This window comes from Camellia sinensis, chromosome 6 (assembly GCF_055761805.1).
Source record: "Camellia sinensis isolate YWXY chromosome 6, ASM5576180v1, whole genome shotgun sequence".
NCBI classification, from domain to species: Eukaryota; Viridiplantae; Streptophyta; class Magnoliopsida; order Ericales; family Theaceae; genus Camellia; species Camellia sinensis.
The window spans coordinates 198133676-198149053 of record NC_138966.1 but is presented as its reverse complement, the minus strand read 5'-3'; the positions used below and the strand labels follow the sequence as shown (position 1 = coordinate 198149053).

Sequence of the window (15378 nt, the reverse complement as noted above, 5' to 3'; positions counted from 1 at the left end):
GAAAGCATTGCCCCAAGTACATACAATAATTTCGCTATGCCGTATGCAGGTGAGGGGGGAATTTGAACAAGACTATTTTAATCGAACCAAAAAAATAATAATAATAATTTCCACATACTATTGCAGCCATTCATCATATAGTACTTAGGCTCTATAGGCGAAAAATAAGAGCATATTCGGAAAATATACCTCATTTCAAAATCTAAACTTTCATTGATGAAGAATATATAATAATCGAATCTTCAAAAAGGGGGGAAAATAGTAGTTAGTAGAAGAATATATCAACCACCATAACCTGCCATGAAAAGAATTACAAAGTATATAATTAATTCAGATTTCGACTAGAACTTGGCATCATGATCCATTTGTTTACATAAAAAACCAGACATCACACCAAACTTCAAGGCTGGTTTTAATAATGTCTCCCTAAAAAGAACAGCAATTAGGTCAATGACTACAGGAAGTGCTCAAAATGTATTGTCTTAGAAGCAAAGGTGTTGTGCGTCCAAACGATTGACACATGTACCATCGGCCCTAACCAAAGTTTCAATTCCATGGAATGAAAGACCCTGCCAATAAGCAGGCAAACATGTCGCTTGCTACACAAAAAATACTCCTATTCGAGGAAGTTTGGTCATAGATAACCTCATTAATACAACCCACATTCGATCCAAAACTACAAGTTACTTCTGTTTTAAGTTTCTAAGGAAAGCACTAAAAGCTACCACAACTTTCAGCAAACTATTTAACGTTAAATTTCACATGCCACCTTATATGGCCTACTAGTAGACACTCCCTGTTACATCTTTGCCGATCCGTTCTTAATTTCTACTTTTTCAAACCTTTAATTAATCCTCACACAATTGCTATGACATGTTATTAAAGCTTTTTTTTATGGAGCCTATTTGAAAAAGGAAAAAGACAATACAGTGAAAGAATGTTTGGAGAGACTGACTATTAAAACCTCCGGATATCTTTAGGCGGCTTGAAGTGGAGAGGATGAGTTTCAGGGGTGGCATTTTCATCCTCTTTCCACATCTTTATGGTCTTGTCCGCTTCACAAGTGACTAACCTTGAACCAGTAACATCATATGAGAGAGCATAGATACCAGCTTCGCTATCCAACGACCCTGAAACAAAGCACATTAATGTTCACCCTTTCCCTTCCGATAAAGAAATATGACTGGGACATCATGGAATCTAAGGTGCATAAGATACATACCAGGCTGTACAATTGTTTGGGATTGCTGGAAATTATGACCACTCTTCCAGTCCCAGAACCATAAACTTCCGTTGTCACCTTTAAAAAGAAGCACAAATTTAATCAGAAAGAAGGGCAATTTGCAAATCACTGTAAGAATGAGAAAGTAACTGCAATTTCATGAAAATCTTTTTGAGTCGAGTCTTTACTATGTTTTGGTGCAAGTGTTACTTGCTAAGTTACACAGGACTTAAACAAAAATATTCATTTAAAATCACAAGTATTTTGCCAACCATTTTTTTTTTCAAGTCCCCCATGAAAGAAAGAGAGATTTCGATAATACGTTTTGTAAAGAATATATGCACCCCTCATCATTAACTTGAATTGAATCAAAATTATGTGAAACATATTAGACTCTCACCTCCTGTAGCCATTACACCGTCTTCATTGACTGCCATTGCATTGATGATGGTTTTCTGCTGAGAACTGCATGAACAAAGGCCACCAACACCAATGTCAGATATTTGAGTATTGAAATTAATGGATATGATAAATTAAAGTTCAGAGAGAGAGAGAAGCACCAATACTCAATGTTTAAACCTCCTATTGAAATTGAGGTGTATGGGATGATTGATATAGGTGGCAAAAAGATCATTCAATGCAAGGAGCTTTATTAGCTGGAAGAATAGATTTTTGAATCTCTTCATAGAGTTGGAGCAATTTCCCCATTTCCAAAACATTGCCAAAATATAATAATGAAGAGAATAAAAATGACAGAAAGAAAGAAGGGGGAAAAAAGAAGAAGATAATAATGCCAAAATATTCATGGGGAAGAACAAACTGTACATCTTGCAGTAGCATTCAAATGATGTATATGTATAAATATTTTTAAAAAAATAAAAGATACTCACAGCATGTTGTGCATAAATTCTCCTTTTGGAAGGTTGAATTTTTTTATGTTGTCAGCTGATGCAGATGCAAAACAATTCCTGGAGCATAAAAGCAAGAAATTAAGTTTAAGGTCAAAGCAGAAAACATAATTATTGAAGCATTTTACATCAACCATAGCTGGAGGGCCTCACAAAGGAACAAATTATATTTATAGATACATACTCTTTGGGGTGTAAAGCCATTGCTCGCACAGATTTCTTATGGTGTGTAAGGGTTGTCATCGTTTTACCTGCCAAACAAAAATCAATTGCTATCATTAGAAACTTAAACGAGAAAAGAAACACAAACAAAAGCACAAAATCAAAAACCAAAATATTGATTACCAAATCTAAGATCCCAGAACTTTATCGTTGTATCATGAGAACCAGTTACAACTTGTGGATCCTGGAACAAACATTTCACAATGAGGTTTGCTCACAAGAAAAGGACTTCCTTGCCATAAATAGATGTTATAATGCACAAACTACACAGCATAACCTTTTTCTACTTTGTCATACCAGAGAGCTCAAATCCTTGTCGGAGAACAAGCCTCTCTCTCTATGCTTTCAAGATTTAGAGGAAAGGGCCGAGTCTCTCTCCACTTTCATGTTGATCACCAAAAGATGCATATTTTTGTGTTGTGTCCTTTCACATAAATTATCAAATCACCCTACGCTTCTGGCATCTCTGACATGACTAAAAAGTATAATATATCTAATAGATAAAGAAATATATTCTAATGTTGAAGCCACTCAGAAATTTTATACAGTTTCTCTCCCATAAGGTTCTGTCAATTTTATTTAGTCTAGAGGTACAAAATACTTTTTAAGCAGCACATGCAATTTTATTTCAGAAGGAACTAATATGTTTAGAATAGCTCAACATACGTGCTAACAGTTGTCAACCTATAGAATGGAGTCCTCATAATTCCAACAAGGCACAGCATCTAAGAATACTTCTAAATTTTTTATGATTTCACCTTCTTAGCTCATATGCAATTATCTTCAAGTTAACTCTCTTTTCACAACCACCATCATTCCGAAAGTTTATTTACCATAAGCGGCAAGCTTCATTTTACCAAACTATTAATGCTTCCCCTGTAATCATCGTAATAAAGAATAACTATATACACAATCCTCAGCCCAAATCACTAGAATCCCACTTTCAAGATATGATTTGTGGTCATGGACAGAAAAATGTCACAGATACAAGGCACCATACTTGTCAAGTCCATATTGTCTCAAAATGGTAGCAGGCTGACAGCAATAAACGTGTGCTTACGTATGAATTTGCAATGACAACCATATGCATTTAACTTTGTTTAACTTTAAGTTTTCATCTGGAAAAAACCTAAAGTAAACAATCACAATCGAGAAAACAGTACTGAAACCTTTTGTAAACATCGGACAGGTATTGATGTGTTTGACAAACTAATCATTGCCATGAAAGTGTCCTACATATATCTTATGAAAGCTTCGATAAGAAGACCAGTAAAAACTGTTAAAAACTATTATATGGTCTAAATTTAATCAAAATAACTCTGCACACTGCAAAAATAATATCAAAAGAAACAAGGAAAAAAACAAAGCAAAAAAAAAAATTGAAAATGTGCCTATGTTAATTTAAACCATCATTTCTCTCCCACCACAGAAAAGGTTTTGCCTACCGTAGGTCGAGTAAAAACTGAGCAAACGGTGTTCTCATGCCCAGACAGTGCATGAATTTGCATCTTGCTACGGATATCCCAGACCTGAAAGCATGATGTATCATCCAAGTAAGAGAATAATCTTTCTAGATTAAATTCAAATTTTATATGCACTTCAAGGAGAGCTTGAAATACTACAGAAGTAACATTGTGTGCTGTGACTTATATGTGGTAATGAATCATACACGGCAGACAGAGTCACGACCCCCAGTGAGCAGAATGTCAATAGTCGGATGAACAGCCAAGCAATAAACTCCACTTAGATGACCATGATAAGAACGGATAACCTGAAAAAACAATTTTAAGTTTAAGCATTGTTATTACAAACATACATATAAATATGTGTATACATTATATAAAGTTCTAATCCAGCACTGCCAACCTTGTTCTGCTCAAGGTCCCAGCATTTAACTTGTTTGTCATCACCAGCAGAGAACATATATGTGTGTTTATTGCTGACGGCAAGCCCTGCAAAGAAAAAGATATAATTATACCATTCAAAATACCTGATTTACATAGTTATTATCCAAAGCATAGTTAGCCAGTCGGAATGGTACATGCCACCACAGATAAGGAACAAACCTCGTACTTGTTCAATGTGCCCGGTAAGTGTGAGCTTAAGCCTTCCACTTCCTACATCCCATATCTTGTCATCACAACAAAGGTGAGCGAATAAAAAATCCTTAGAAGCTGATCTATGGTAATATCAGTCCATCGAAGAGAAAGATAAATGGTTTTAAGAGAAGTATTCGGTCAATGAAAGAAAATATCAATATGTACATTAATCTATTATTAACTGATTGAGGTCGATATACACTAAATAAAGAAATTTCAAAATGATTTTTCGTCTACCAACATCAGTATTTAAATGGGAGGGAATATTTCCCCAACCAAAATGCCTGTAATTTACATCTCCTTTTCAAACATAGGTTGAATCCCATATATGTGAAAGAGGGTTGTAGACCAGCCATTTTGCCACAGTAATGACAGTCTCCTAAATAAAAAAATGTTGAAGGATATTTATCATTCCACAATGTGTATTAATAAAGTCATTAAGGATGTTACTTTTCATGGTAGGGTAAATACACTTGTGGAGCTCATATGACATGGGCAACACATTTTAAACATTTAAATTTTGTTTTCCTAACTATTAGCTTCCCTCACTTTTTCACTATCATTAGCCAGCATATAATATGTACATTTCCATATCTGATTTCCATTTTCATTCCCTCATACAGCAACTTGAGATTAGGCTAGTCAAGGCACCAATAAATATTGGTGTAAATAACTCTAGTCAAAGCATGTACACATTGTATTTGGTGTTTTGGCTATAACTTATATACATGGTGGTTATTTATCAAAATAGCAGCTTTGTATGTTACAGACAAAATTAAACATCATACATTACAGATAATATATTCAATATATTCAACTCACAAGGAGAAAAACCTAGTAGTCACCTGCAGAAAGGAAATTCAAAAGAGAAGGTACCTTGATAGTGCGATCTGCAGAGCCAGTACAGAACCATGTATTACTTGGATCAAATGCAATAGATCTCACCCAACCCAAATGGCCACTAATCACCTACATAAGTTAATATTTTAGAATGTCATAGAACAAATGGTATAGATTAGCAAGATTACATACAGAAACTAAGACAAGAGCAAACAAAAGATAAGAAACCATATGAATTATGACTAGCAAATAAAGTTCATAGAAACTTTTTTTGGGTATTTATGTATGTATATGCATTACCATTTTCTACATCTCAATCGACATACTGATAGGACATGAAAATGATATAGTTGCAATGATGGCAATGAAATATCATTCATTTAGGTGATAGAAGCACATATGTTGTATTCATGATCTTATTAACTAGAGCAACAACAACCATCCAAATAAATATGAAATGGGAAGTTCTCAACCCAGTCTTGTATGCAAAACTAGAGGAAAAGATGCACTTCAACTGTGTCACAAAATACATTCAGTACTAACTAAATAATACTGAACCCAAAAACTTCAGCAGAACATAAGGGGAAAAATAGAGTATTACTTAATCTATACATATTAGCATCAAGCAGGTAAAATCTAACATTGGTTACTAGCAGCAGCATCGAAGATTAAGTTTGTGATGCAGCTGAACCACATGGTCCTATAGCAATATAGCGGGAGTGCAAATTTCAAAATGAAGTTTATGACACAGCTAAACCACATTGGCATATTTTTTGTAATGAAATATGACAGAATTTCCGTGGTTGCTAGCTGCTGGAGTTCAAAATGATCATCAGTCAAAAGTAACCTTGATTCTCAACAAGTACAATACAATTCTGACATTAAAAAAGATAAACTAATTCATATACTAGGTGATGAATAAAAACAGGGACTCAAAACTCCTCCCCAGCTCCCCCCACCCCAACCCAACCCAACCCACCCCACGCCACGCCCTTACACCCTTTCCAAGAACAATAATAGAAAAGACTCCAAGAACAAGAATGTTGTTACCCTGTAGTTCTTCCATGGTGCATGCCATACAGGACGTGGCCATCTGCTTGGAATTCTTTCCATAATGGCTGAAGTTGAGAGGTTCCTGGAAGACGGTACAAAAAAGGTTGTTGCCAAGTGTGTCACATTTCCTGGAATTCAGATTCAAATGCAACCGCATAATAACTATTGATGGTGATCTAAGCTGCATATTAAGTGCAACCACAGAGCCTTAAAAACTTCCGATGAACTTCAATTTCCTAATGGTGTCGCATTGACAAGACTCTAGAAAGAATGTCATTATCACAAATGCAAGTTAAGTGCACTTCCAACAGCCATTATGCTCTAGCATGTGAGAAGTGCATCTTTGAATAATGCATACAAATGCCAAACTCAAATCTTTCTACATAAATGGTTACATATATGTCAAATTTCCAAAAAAATAATATGAAATCAACCCGTCAAAAAGGTCATCACCCATCTCATATTATGAGACCGACCCAAGGGCAGATTAAATTCAACAAACCAAAACAACAGGAATATGGATATTTAAGAAAATAGGATTTAAAAGTTTAGTTTAATCAAACTCTTTTTTCTTCGGTTTTAATTTTCTAGATGGCCACTACACCTGGACCAAATTAAAAAGAGTTAATGAATGTTCAATCTGGTAGTTTTCTCAAGAGTAAGCTAAACACATGAAAATCACCACATCTCAAATACTCTAAAAAGCAGAAGAAACAGCACAGAAAGAAGGAAGACAAGAACCTTTCAGATGAACCACCAGCAGAAACAACAGCAGTGCTTTTCCCGGAAAAACCAACATCAAGTCTGTTGAAAAATGCATAAGCACCAAATCAGTTCCATAGAAAAGTTCAGTGCGGACACAATTATGGCTCGACTGTTAACTACCAGGCATACAAAACTTGAAAAAAGGGCAAGGGCTCCATATGCCTTGCCTTTGGGTTCCAATATTTAACTAGTGTCATGCAGATTATTTCACAAATTTCCACTAGGTTATGTAATTTAATATCAATGCTAGTTTATATAAAAGGTTAATTAAAGAATTGACCTCTAAGAGTAACCGAAATGGTGGCTAATATATTTGATAACAAAGACATGAGTTATATCAGAAAATTTTGATAGGGGATATATGAAATGATACAACCACAGTTATCCCTGCAGACACTACCTAGAGCCAACACAAAATAAAAAGCTTACGCACTTTGGTTGTGCAGTTGTTCCAACAATTAAATCAGTTTGAGCCCCTCCATTACGTGCATCCTTGGAATTTTCGAGACCTGCAGACAAAAGCCAAATCCAAGTCAAAAAATAAGAAACTTAAGAGCACAACTTTTTTGGCAGGATACAGTGTGAATATGTAATATTGATATTGATGTCATCCAATTAAGACAATCTGTCACGAGTTTTTCATAATCTAGTTCAAGTCATTAGGTAGAGAAGAAAGCATGCATTAAAGAATAACCAATGAACAATGAAATGGTAATAACCCTTCTTTCCCCAACATCCAGCATCTATAAAGGACTAAGAAATTTGATTGGTGGATTTGTTTAACTGTTTATCTGAACTACTCCAGCAGAGGTACCTGGCCAAGTGGTTCATTACTTAAAAATAGTTAAGATTCCTATCAGTTCCACCTTACATGTTTTTTAAACTACAACAGGGAAATGTGTTTTAAAAAAGACACTCATCACACCTCAATGACTAGTTGATCTGACAATTTGCAATCCATGATTTGTTGTTCCTTAATAAACATAATCAGCTAACCAAAATAGATACTTCCAATTGACATCATTACATAGAAACTCTGTCTGAACAACTAACCCATAAATAAACCACCAATCTATAGATCAATTTGGCTCCTTGATCTTACCAGAATCTAGCATGCATTGTGACCAACCCAAAAACCAAGAACATCTTGGTATAGGATAATGAAATCCAGTGTGACTCCGACACAAAGTGTCAGTCATTTAGATCTAGAAGTTTGCACTTTCATAATTGATTTTCGACAGTGAAGCAAACATTAAACCATAATCAACTGCAAAATTAATCTAGTTCCACCCAGCTTCTCTGGTATGGATTACAAGACTGAAGATTCTCAAGGTCAATTTACAGAAAACAATGAACTAAAAGTGTCGATTAATTAAATACACGTCTTTAATTAAATACACGTAAAGTCAACCATCTTTGCTCTACCACATTCCCTTAGACATGGTACTTTTTTTTCAGCAATAAGAAACAAAATGACAACGTATCAAAAACCCTATGTCATCTGAACCAACTCATTTACAAATCCCATTATTACTTTTTGCCTTCTATGCTATAGTCGGCTCTTTGCTAGACAAAAGAAGGTGTAAAAAGGAGACAAATGGGTAAAAAGCATAAAAAAATCTGACCAACCATGCAGTACATTTTCTCTCGTAAATCAAAGGACCTGAGTGTCAAACTCAAAGAATCCAGAAAAGCTCAAATACCTGGAAGGGCTAGAGCATTTGAAGGACCGGAAGCTTGTTGGGATTCATCTGACTTGCCATGACTGGGAGGCTGACTACTTGGGCTCTTTAGCCCTCCATACTCAGCATTAAACTACACCATTGAAATGCACTTAACATTAGAACCCATAAGTCCATTCTCTCATATAAAAAAAAAGACCAAATCAAATAGGAATAGGAACACCATAAATTTGATAAGTTGAAGAATGAACATCAAATGGCTTCATTCCCAAATAGTGTGCTAGTTTAATTTACAAAAAAAACATAACAATTTACTCCACCAAAAGCATAAGAACTCATCAAACTAAGCCAACACATATCCCAAAAACCAAAATATTATATTCATAGATTAAATTATAATCACTAACCTTATGGCTCGTCCTTATCTTCTTACTGCATCAAACAAAAACCAAAAAATAAACACACACACAAAGGAAAAAAAAAAATCAGTTAGTAGATAAAATTGAGAGTATTAAAAGTGTTGGAATTGAAAATTAGGGTTTACAAAAGACGAGAGAGAGAGAGAGAGAGATCACCTCTCGGGGTCAGGAGGAGGAAAGTGAGAATGGAGAGGAGAGAAGAGATCGAGAGCGCGCTTTAGGGATTTGAAACTGAGCTTCTTCAGTGACTGTGGCTCCACTGGCTCCATCTCCATTGTTGGTCCTGGCATCTTCTCTTTTTCGGTGAGAGAGAGAGGAGACCCCTAGAGAGAATGGATTTATTTATCACTGTTTTAACAGGTCGGCGGATTAAGCCCATGGCCTTTCTAATAGGTTGGCGGACTAAACCCAGACCACAAGTCTGCCGGGTCAGGCAAACGACAAAAGGTTCGGTTCGGTCATCGTTGAAGGCATATTTAGACCTATTTTGAGAAGACGGTAAAAGTAATTTTTTGGGTCTAAGCTTTTGATTTTTTTAGACAAATAATTTAAAAAGTGGGTAAAAAGTTGCTTTTAACTTTTTTTATTAATATTTATTTATGATATCAAATCATAATAAAATAACTAAACTACTCCTATTTAGTTTAAAATGTTTACAACTTCATCCATATAGCACATTTTGACTCATGAGGGGTAAAATTATAATTTCACCCTTGGCTAAAAACCAACTTTCCAAATAAAAAAAAAATCAAAAAAATCAACTTTTAACTTTTGCTATAAACCAAAAAAAAGTAACTAAAAGCCAACTTCTCAAAACAAGCTTTAGTATTGAATCATTCTTTTGATTTCTATAGTTGAAAAATCGATACAAATCATCCGATACGGCTCAATTTTATTGATTTGATATAAAATAAAATTTCGCATGGGTTTTAAAAAATTTTATAATAGATTATAGAATTTTATATTGAAAATAAATGAAAAAAGTGTGTGGAAATTGCTTTATGAATAATTTTCTTCCTAATTTTTTATCACAAAAGTGTATTATATTAATTACTTATCATATGATTGGTCATATAATGTTTAAGAAATTATAACATAAAAGTATTTAAATATAATATTCGACCAGTTTGGTTTGAATTGGTATGAAATTTTTTAGAACGAAATAGATCATATGTTATGAAAAATTGACCGAAAATTAAAATTTTAGTTGTTTCGATCAATCAACTCGGTTCCATCGATTTAGGGTTTAAAAGAAAATTAATTAATTATGGCATAAGTAAGCCCATAAAGATTATAGCCCACCATTTAAGGCCCAATACACAACTCAAATACTAAGGCCCAGCACTGCCAAAGCCCCGCGTAGCAATAAGAATCAATGACATCAAGACACACGTCAAGAGAAGGGTAAGCCACATAAGCAGATAAAGATCTGCAAAGTTATTGCCACGGCACATCGCCATTAATGAAACCCCTTACAACATTTATTGCGATAACCCCTCTCCGTCGAGACAGAACGCCTTCTCCATGAACAAGGTAAGCTAGAGCATAGACTTTCGGCCAAGGTGACAGGTCGGAAGGGACAACGAAATGATTACCAGAGGATATAAGCAGACGTCGAAGACAAGAAGAAGGTTAAGCTTTTCTATCTCTAATCTATCTACACGTTCCACTTCTCTCTCTAACTTGCTCGTCGGAGGGTTCGCTAGGGGACTCCTCGTTCCCCGTTGAACTCTTGTGCAGATCCTCTGGTGGGCTTGGTCATTTGGACATAGGCTTGAGAAGCGTGGATCAGTCCGACCCGTTCCATCTGGAACCCGTTGTTCCATCAGTTGGCGCCGTCTGTGGGAAAGATTTTTGTTCCGCGCGCCAGTTGCTCATTGTCGCTGGAGACCCTCTCCCGATAACCCCCTCCTACCACCTGTGAAGGTGGATGGCCATAACTAGATCCGTGGCTTCTCACCCCAATGTTCCCGATCATCAAGTCGACCCTCTCAATCCAAATAACCCACCATAGTATTTCACCGAGCTCACCAACAGCATTAACCGCTTGGCTGAGCAAAACCAAGCCCTGATTAATGCTCTACTCCAAAGAAACATTCCTATGCCTCATCTACCACCTCCAGATATTCCACCGAACCAAGAACGAGCCCCGAGCCATACTATCCTGCAGCCTAACCCACCCAACTTGGAAGGCTTGTGAGCTCCCCTCCTGGATATAAACATGCCACCCCAGGCCCCACATCCATCGGTCCCGGTCCCAACCCCCGAGGGAGAGGCCAGTAGTGTCCAGCCCCCACTCCCCTCTGGTGGTGACAACATTTCTCTCTGGGATGCAGAACTCCGAGCCATGAAGCGCCAGAACATACAGCATAAACCATCCACCACGGCTAACTCGTCGTTCGTTGCCTCCATCCGGGACAAACCTCTACCCCCCAAGTTCAAAATGCCCACCATCGACTCTTTCGACGGTACAACGAACCCAGTCGATCACTTGGAGACCTACAGAACCCTCATGATCCTCCATGCATTCCCCGACGAAATCATGTGTCGGGCTTTCCCCGTAACACTCAAGGGGTCGGCTCGACTTTGGTTTAGTCAACTGCCAGCAGACTCTGTCTCCACTTTCCAGCACCTCAGTGACTCCTTCATCAACCATTTCATTAGAGCCCAGCGCCAGCGACGTCCAGCAACCCAATTCCTCAATATCTGTCAGACAAAGGGGAAGTCGCTGCGTAGTTTCGTTACCTGCTTTAACACCAAAGCCTTACAGGTAGGAGTAGGCGCGGATCGGTTGCGGCCACGAAACCTCTAATCCGCCATCCCTCCGCCAAATTGGCGGATTGGAGAAAATCAATCAGCATCCGTCCGTCAATCCAGCGGATGCGGATTTGGCGGATTGGCGGATGGATGCGAATCGGTTTGGCGATTTGAAATTTTACAAATTTTCAACATACAAAAAAAAAAAATTTGTGCATAATTCAACATCTATTTATTCATTACAATGGGCAATGCAACCTGGACATAATTCAAAATTCAAAATCATTTATTCATGGAAAACATTCACATCATTTGTTCAAAATCATTTATTCATTCACATCTATGAAACATGGAAAACATTGCGCACAATTCAACATCTATTTATTCATTACAATGGGCAATGCAACCTGGGCATAATTCAAAATTCAAAATCATTTATTCATGGAAAACATTCACGTCATAATTCAAAATCATTTATTCATTCACATCTATGAAACATGGAAAACATTGTGCATAATTCAACATCTATGAAACTTGTTGCTGCTAGTGCAACCTGGAAAACATGGAAAACATCTATGAAACTTGGAAAACATCTATAAACCCGCTGCTAGTGCAACTTGGATTGTAATGGGCATAATTCAATATTGGTTCCAATGGCCATAATTCAATATCACCCAAAACATTGTGCATCCAATATGTATAAATCATCTTACACATAAAATATAAGGAAAACATTGTGCATCCATCCAAGTAACAGTCATCCAAGAGTTCCAAAAATAAAAAAGTTACAGTCGTCCAACAAACATTATGCATCAAAAAAAAATAAGTTGCAGTCATCCAACAAATATTGTGCATCCAAAAAAAATAAGTTACAGTCATCCAAAAAGTAGCAAAAAAACCATTCAGTTCTTTTCACCAAATCATGAGCCATGTAAACCTGCACAACAAAAAAATGAAATTATTTATAAAGAAAACACTAAAAAATTTTAAACTTAAAACAAGTAAACATATGTTAACAACATTTAACCAAGGAGAAATATTTTACCAATAATATTAAACTTCAATAAAATTAGTCTCCGAACTTGGGCTTGAACATTAGCTTGACTCCGAAACAACTACACAAAAAACATAACACAACAAAATATGTAAAGTAAAGATAATGAATTTTGAATAATACAAAATGAATGAAATGGATAAAAAATTAAATAAATCATTGTATATATTACTCGAATCATATTGTTGTTCAAATTGCTCAACATCCTCCATTGCTTGTCTAAGGCACATTGGAATGTTACTTCAAAGCCAATTTTGTGCACAAACAAGAACCTCCACCATCTTTGGAGCAAGTGAACTACGAAATGGATCAAGTATTCGACCTCCTGTACTAAAAGCCGACTCAGAAGCAATAGTGGAAATAGGCATCGCCAACATATCTCGTGCTATAAGTGAAAATACTCTATACTTTGTTGCATTAACCTTCCACCACTCCAAGATATCAAATTGAGAATTATTCCCACCTTTCTCAATATCACCCAAGTACTTGTCCAATTCCGACATACTCCCACTACTAGAAAATTGCCCCTCCAAAAATGAGTTAAATTGGGAGTTCACAATAGAGTGTTGGTCATTTTCATCTATCACCATATCTACTCTTTCATTTACATTGGAGGCATGCACATTTGTTGGCTCAAGTGTGGCATAATGATCATAAAATTTGCCCAAACAATTTTTGACTTTGTTTAACATTTCTTTCACTTTCACGATATTTCCACCAAAAATTGTTGCAAAACAAAATTGCAAGTATGTCATTTTTCTTCTAGGATCAAACACAACCGCAACATACAAAAGTAGATTGATTTTATCCCTATTTCTCCAATACTTGTCAAACTTCTCTTTCATTTTCTTTGCTATTGAAGACAAAATAGGATCATTGTCTTTGATTAATTGTCCAATCATATTTTCAATGACAAAAATTTCAGTGTAGAATGTGTTTGAAGTAACAAATAAAGACCCAGAAAATCTCTTTGTGGCATTGTAGAACATTCTAAGAAATTTCAAAAACACCCTACAATTATTCCAATCCTCGGCTGTAGGCATCTGTCTCTTCTCACCCCCCTCATTATCCAAAAAGTAGTGTTTGTAATTGTAGTCCTCTTCACCCATTCTTTGAAAAGCACTCTCAAATTTTTCTGTTGCCTCAAACATAAGATATGTTGAATTCCACCGTGTTGGCACATCTAGGCACAAGAGACTCTTACTCTCAATTTTCAAAATTTCCACATACTTTTTAAAAGTGTCAAGGCGGTTTGGAAAAGACCTCACATACCTCACTGCATGCCTCACATTCGCTATACAAGACTCAAGATCCTTCAATCCATCACTAACAATAAGATTTAGAATATGCGCACAACAATACATGTGTAAAAATTCATGGCCCAAGATAGTTCCCTTCCACAATTTTGTTGTTCGTTTCAAGAATCTAATGGTTAGATTATTGGAACTCGCATTATCCACAGTTAAGGTAAAAAGGCCATCAATGTCCCACTCCTTTAAAAGTGCCTCAATTTTTTTACCACGAGTTTCTCCTTTGTGGTCTTCAACTTGACAAAAATTTATAATCCTCTTTTGTAACTTCCAATCATCATCAATGAAATGTACAGTTAGACACATATAACACAAATTTTGTATGGAAGTCCATGTATCCGTGGTAAAACAAATTCTACGCCCCTTCACAATTTTCTTCAACCTCTCCCTTTCATTGGTGTATATGTCTAGAATGTCCCTAGCAACGGTATATCGAGATGGAATCTTGAACTTGGGTTGTATGACATTACAAAACCTCTTAAAACCAACCCCATCCACAAATCTAAAGGGCAATTCATCTATTACTATCATCTCCGCAAGATGCCTTCTAGCAACTTCTACAGAAAAATGATGTAGCCACAACATCAACAACATCCTCCCCACCAACTTCTCTAGGTTTAAATCCCAATGATTGTTGCCCATGAGTATCCCTATATGGACACTTTGTACAATTTTTCAAATGACTTAACAAATTACTTGTTCCATGACTCTTGGAGCCTGCCATATATTATTTCTTACAATACTTGTACATAGCCCTATCTTTCCCATCAATGCCCTTAATCTTTTCAAAATGATCCCAAGCCTTTGATGTTGTTCTCCCACTACTACTAGTTTTGGCCAAGGGTGGTCTACGAAGGGGAGCATTAGATTGGGTAAAGGGGTCAATAGAAGATGATTCGGGCTCAACATTAGGACTCACAAAAAAAGTTTCTTCACTTGGCGGATCCATGGCCAAAAGATTATCAAATAAACTGCCAATAACCAATAAAAAATCATTCAAAATATGCTTTTCAAATCCATGCTCTTTTTGAAAAACTAAGAGATTAG

At 36.2% G+C, this 15378-nt stretch overlaps 1 protein-coding gene across 1 annotated transcript; it reads right to left on the bottom strand.

Annotated features, from left to right (window-relative positions):
• Positions 1-596: 596 nt before the first annotated feature.
• On the bottom strand, positions 597-9627 carry PRL1 (pleiotropic regulatory locus 1). The gene is made up of 17 exons (XM_028236705.2): positions 9367-9627; positions 9199-9223; positions 8813-8924; positions 7543-7618; positions 7086-7148; positions 6342-6426; positions 5328-5420; positions 4419-4482; positions 4219-4304; positions 4022-4123; positions 3798-3881; positions 2476-2536; positions 2315-2381; positions 2113-2190; positions 1623-1687; positions 1223-1300; positions 597-1130 (listed from the first exon to the last, which is right to left on the bottom strand). Exons 1-17 carry the CDS (start codon positions 9498-9500, stop codon positions 958-960), a joined length of 1446 nt encoding a protein of 481 aa, XP_028092506.1. The 5' UTR covers positions 9501-9627; the 3' UTR covers positions 597-957.
• Between the last annotated feature and the right edge of the window lie 5751 nt (positions 9628-15378).

What these genes read in the sequence shown, in the direction of transcription:
- PRL1 (XM_028236705.2), bottom strand. Translation starts at nt 9,500, where the DNA reads ATGCCAGGACCAACAATGGAGATGGAGCCAGTGGAGCCACAGTCACTG. An exon ending in AGATAAGGACGAGCCATAAG is followed by an intron (nt 8,925 to 9,198) that starts GTTAGTGATTAT and finishes TCAATGGTGTAG; the next exon opens with TTTAATGCTGAGTATGGAGG. An exon ending in CCAAACAATTGTACAGCCTG is followed by an intron (nt 1,131 to 1,222) that starts GTATGTATCTTA and finishes GCTTTGTTTCAG; the next exon opens with GGTCGTTGGATAGCGAAGCT.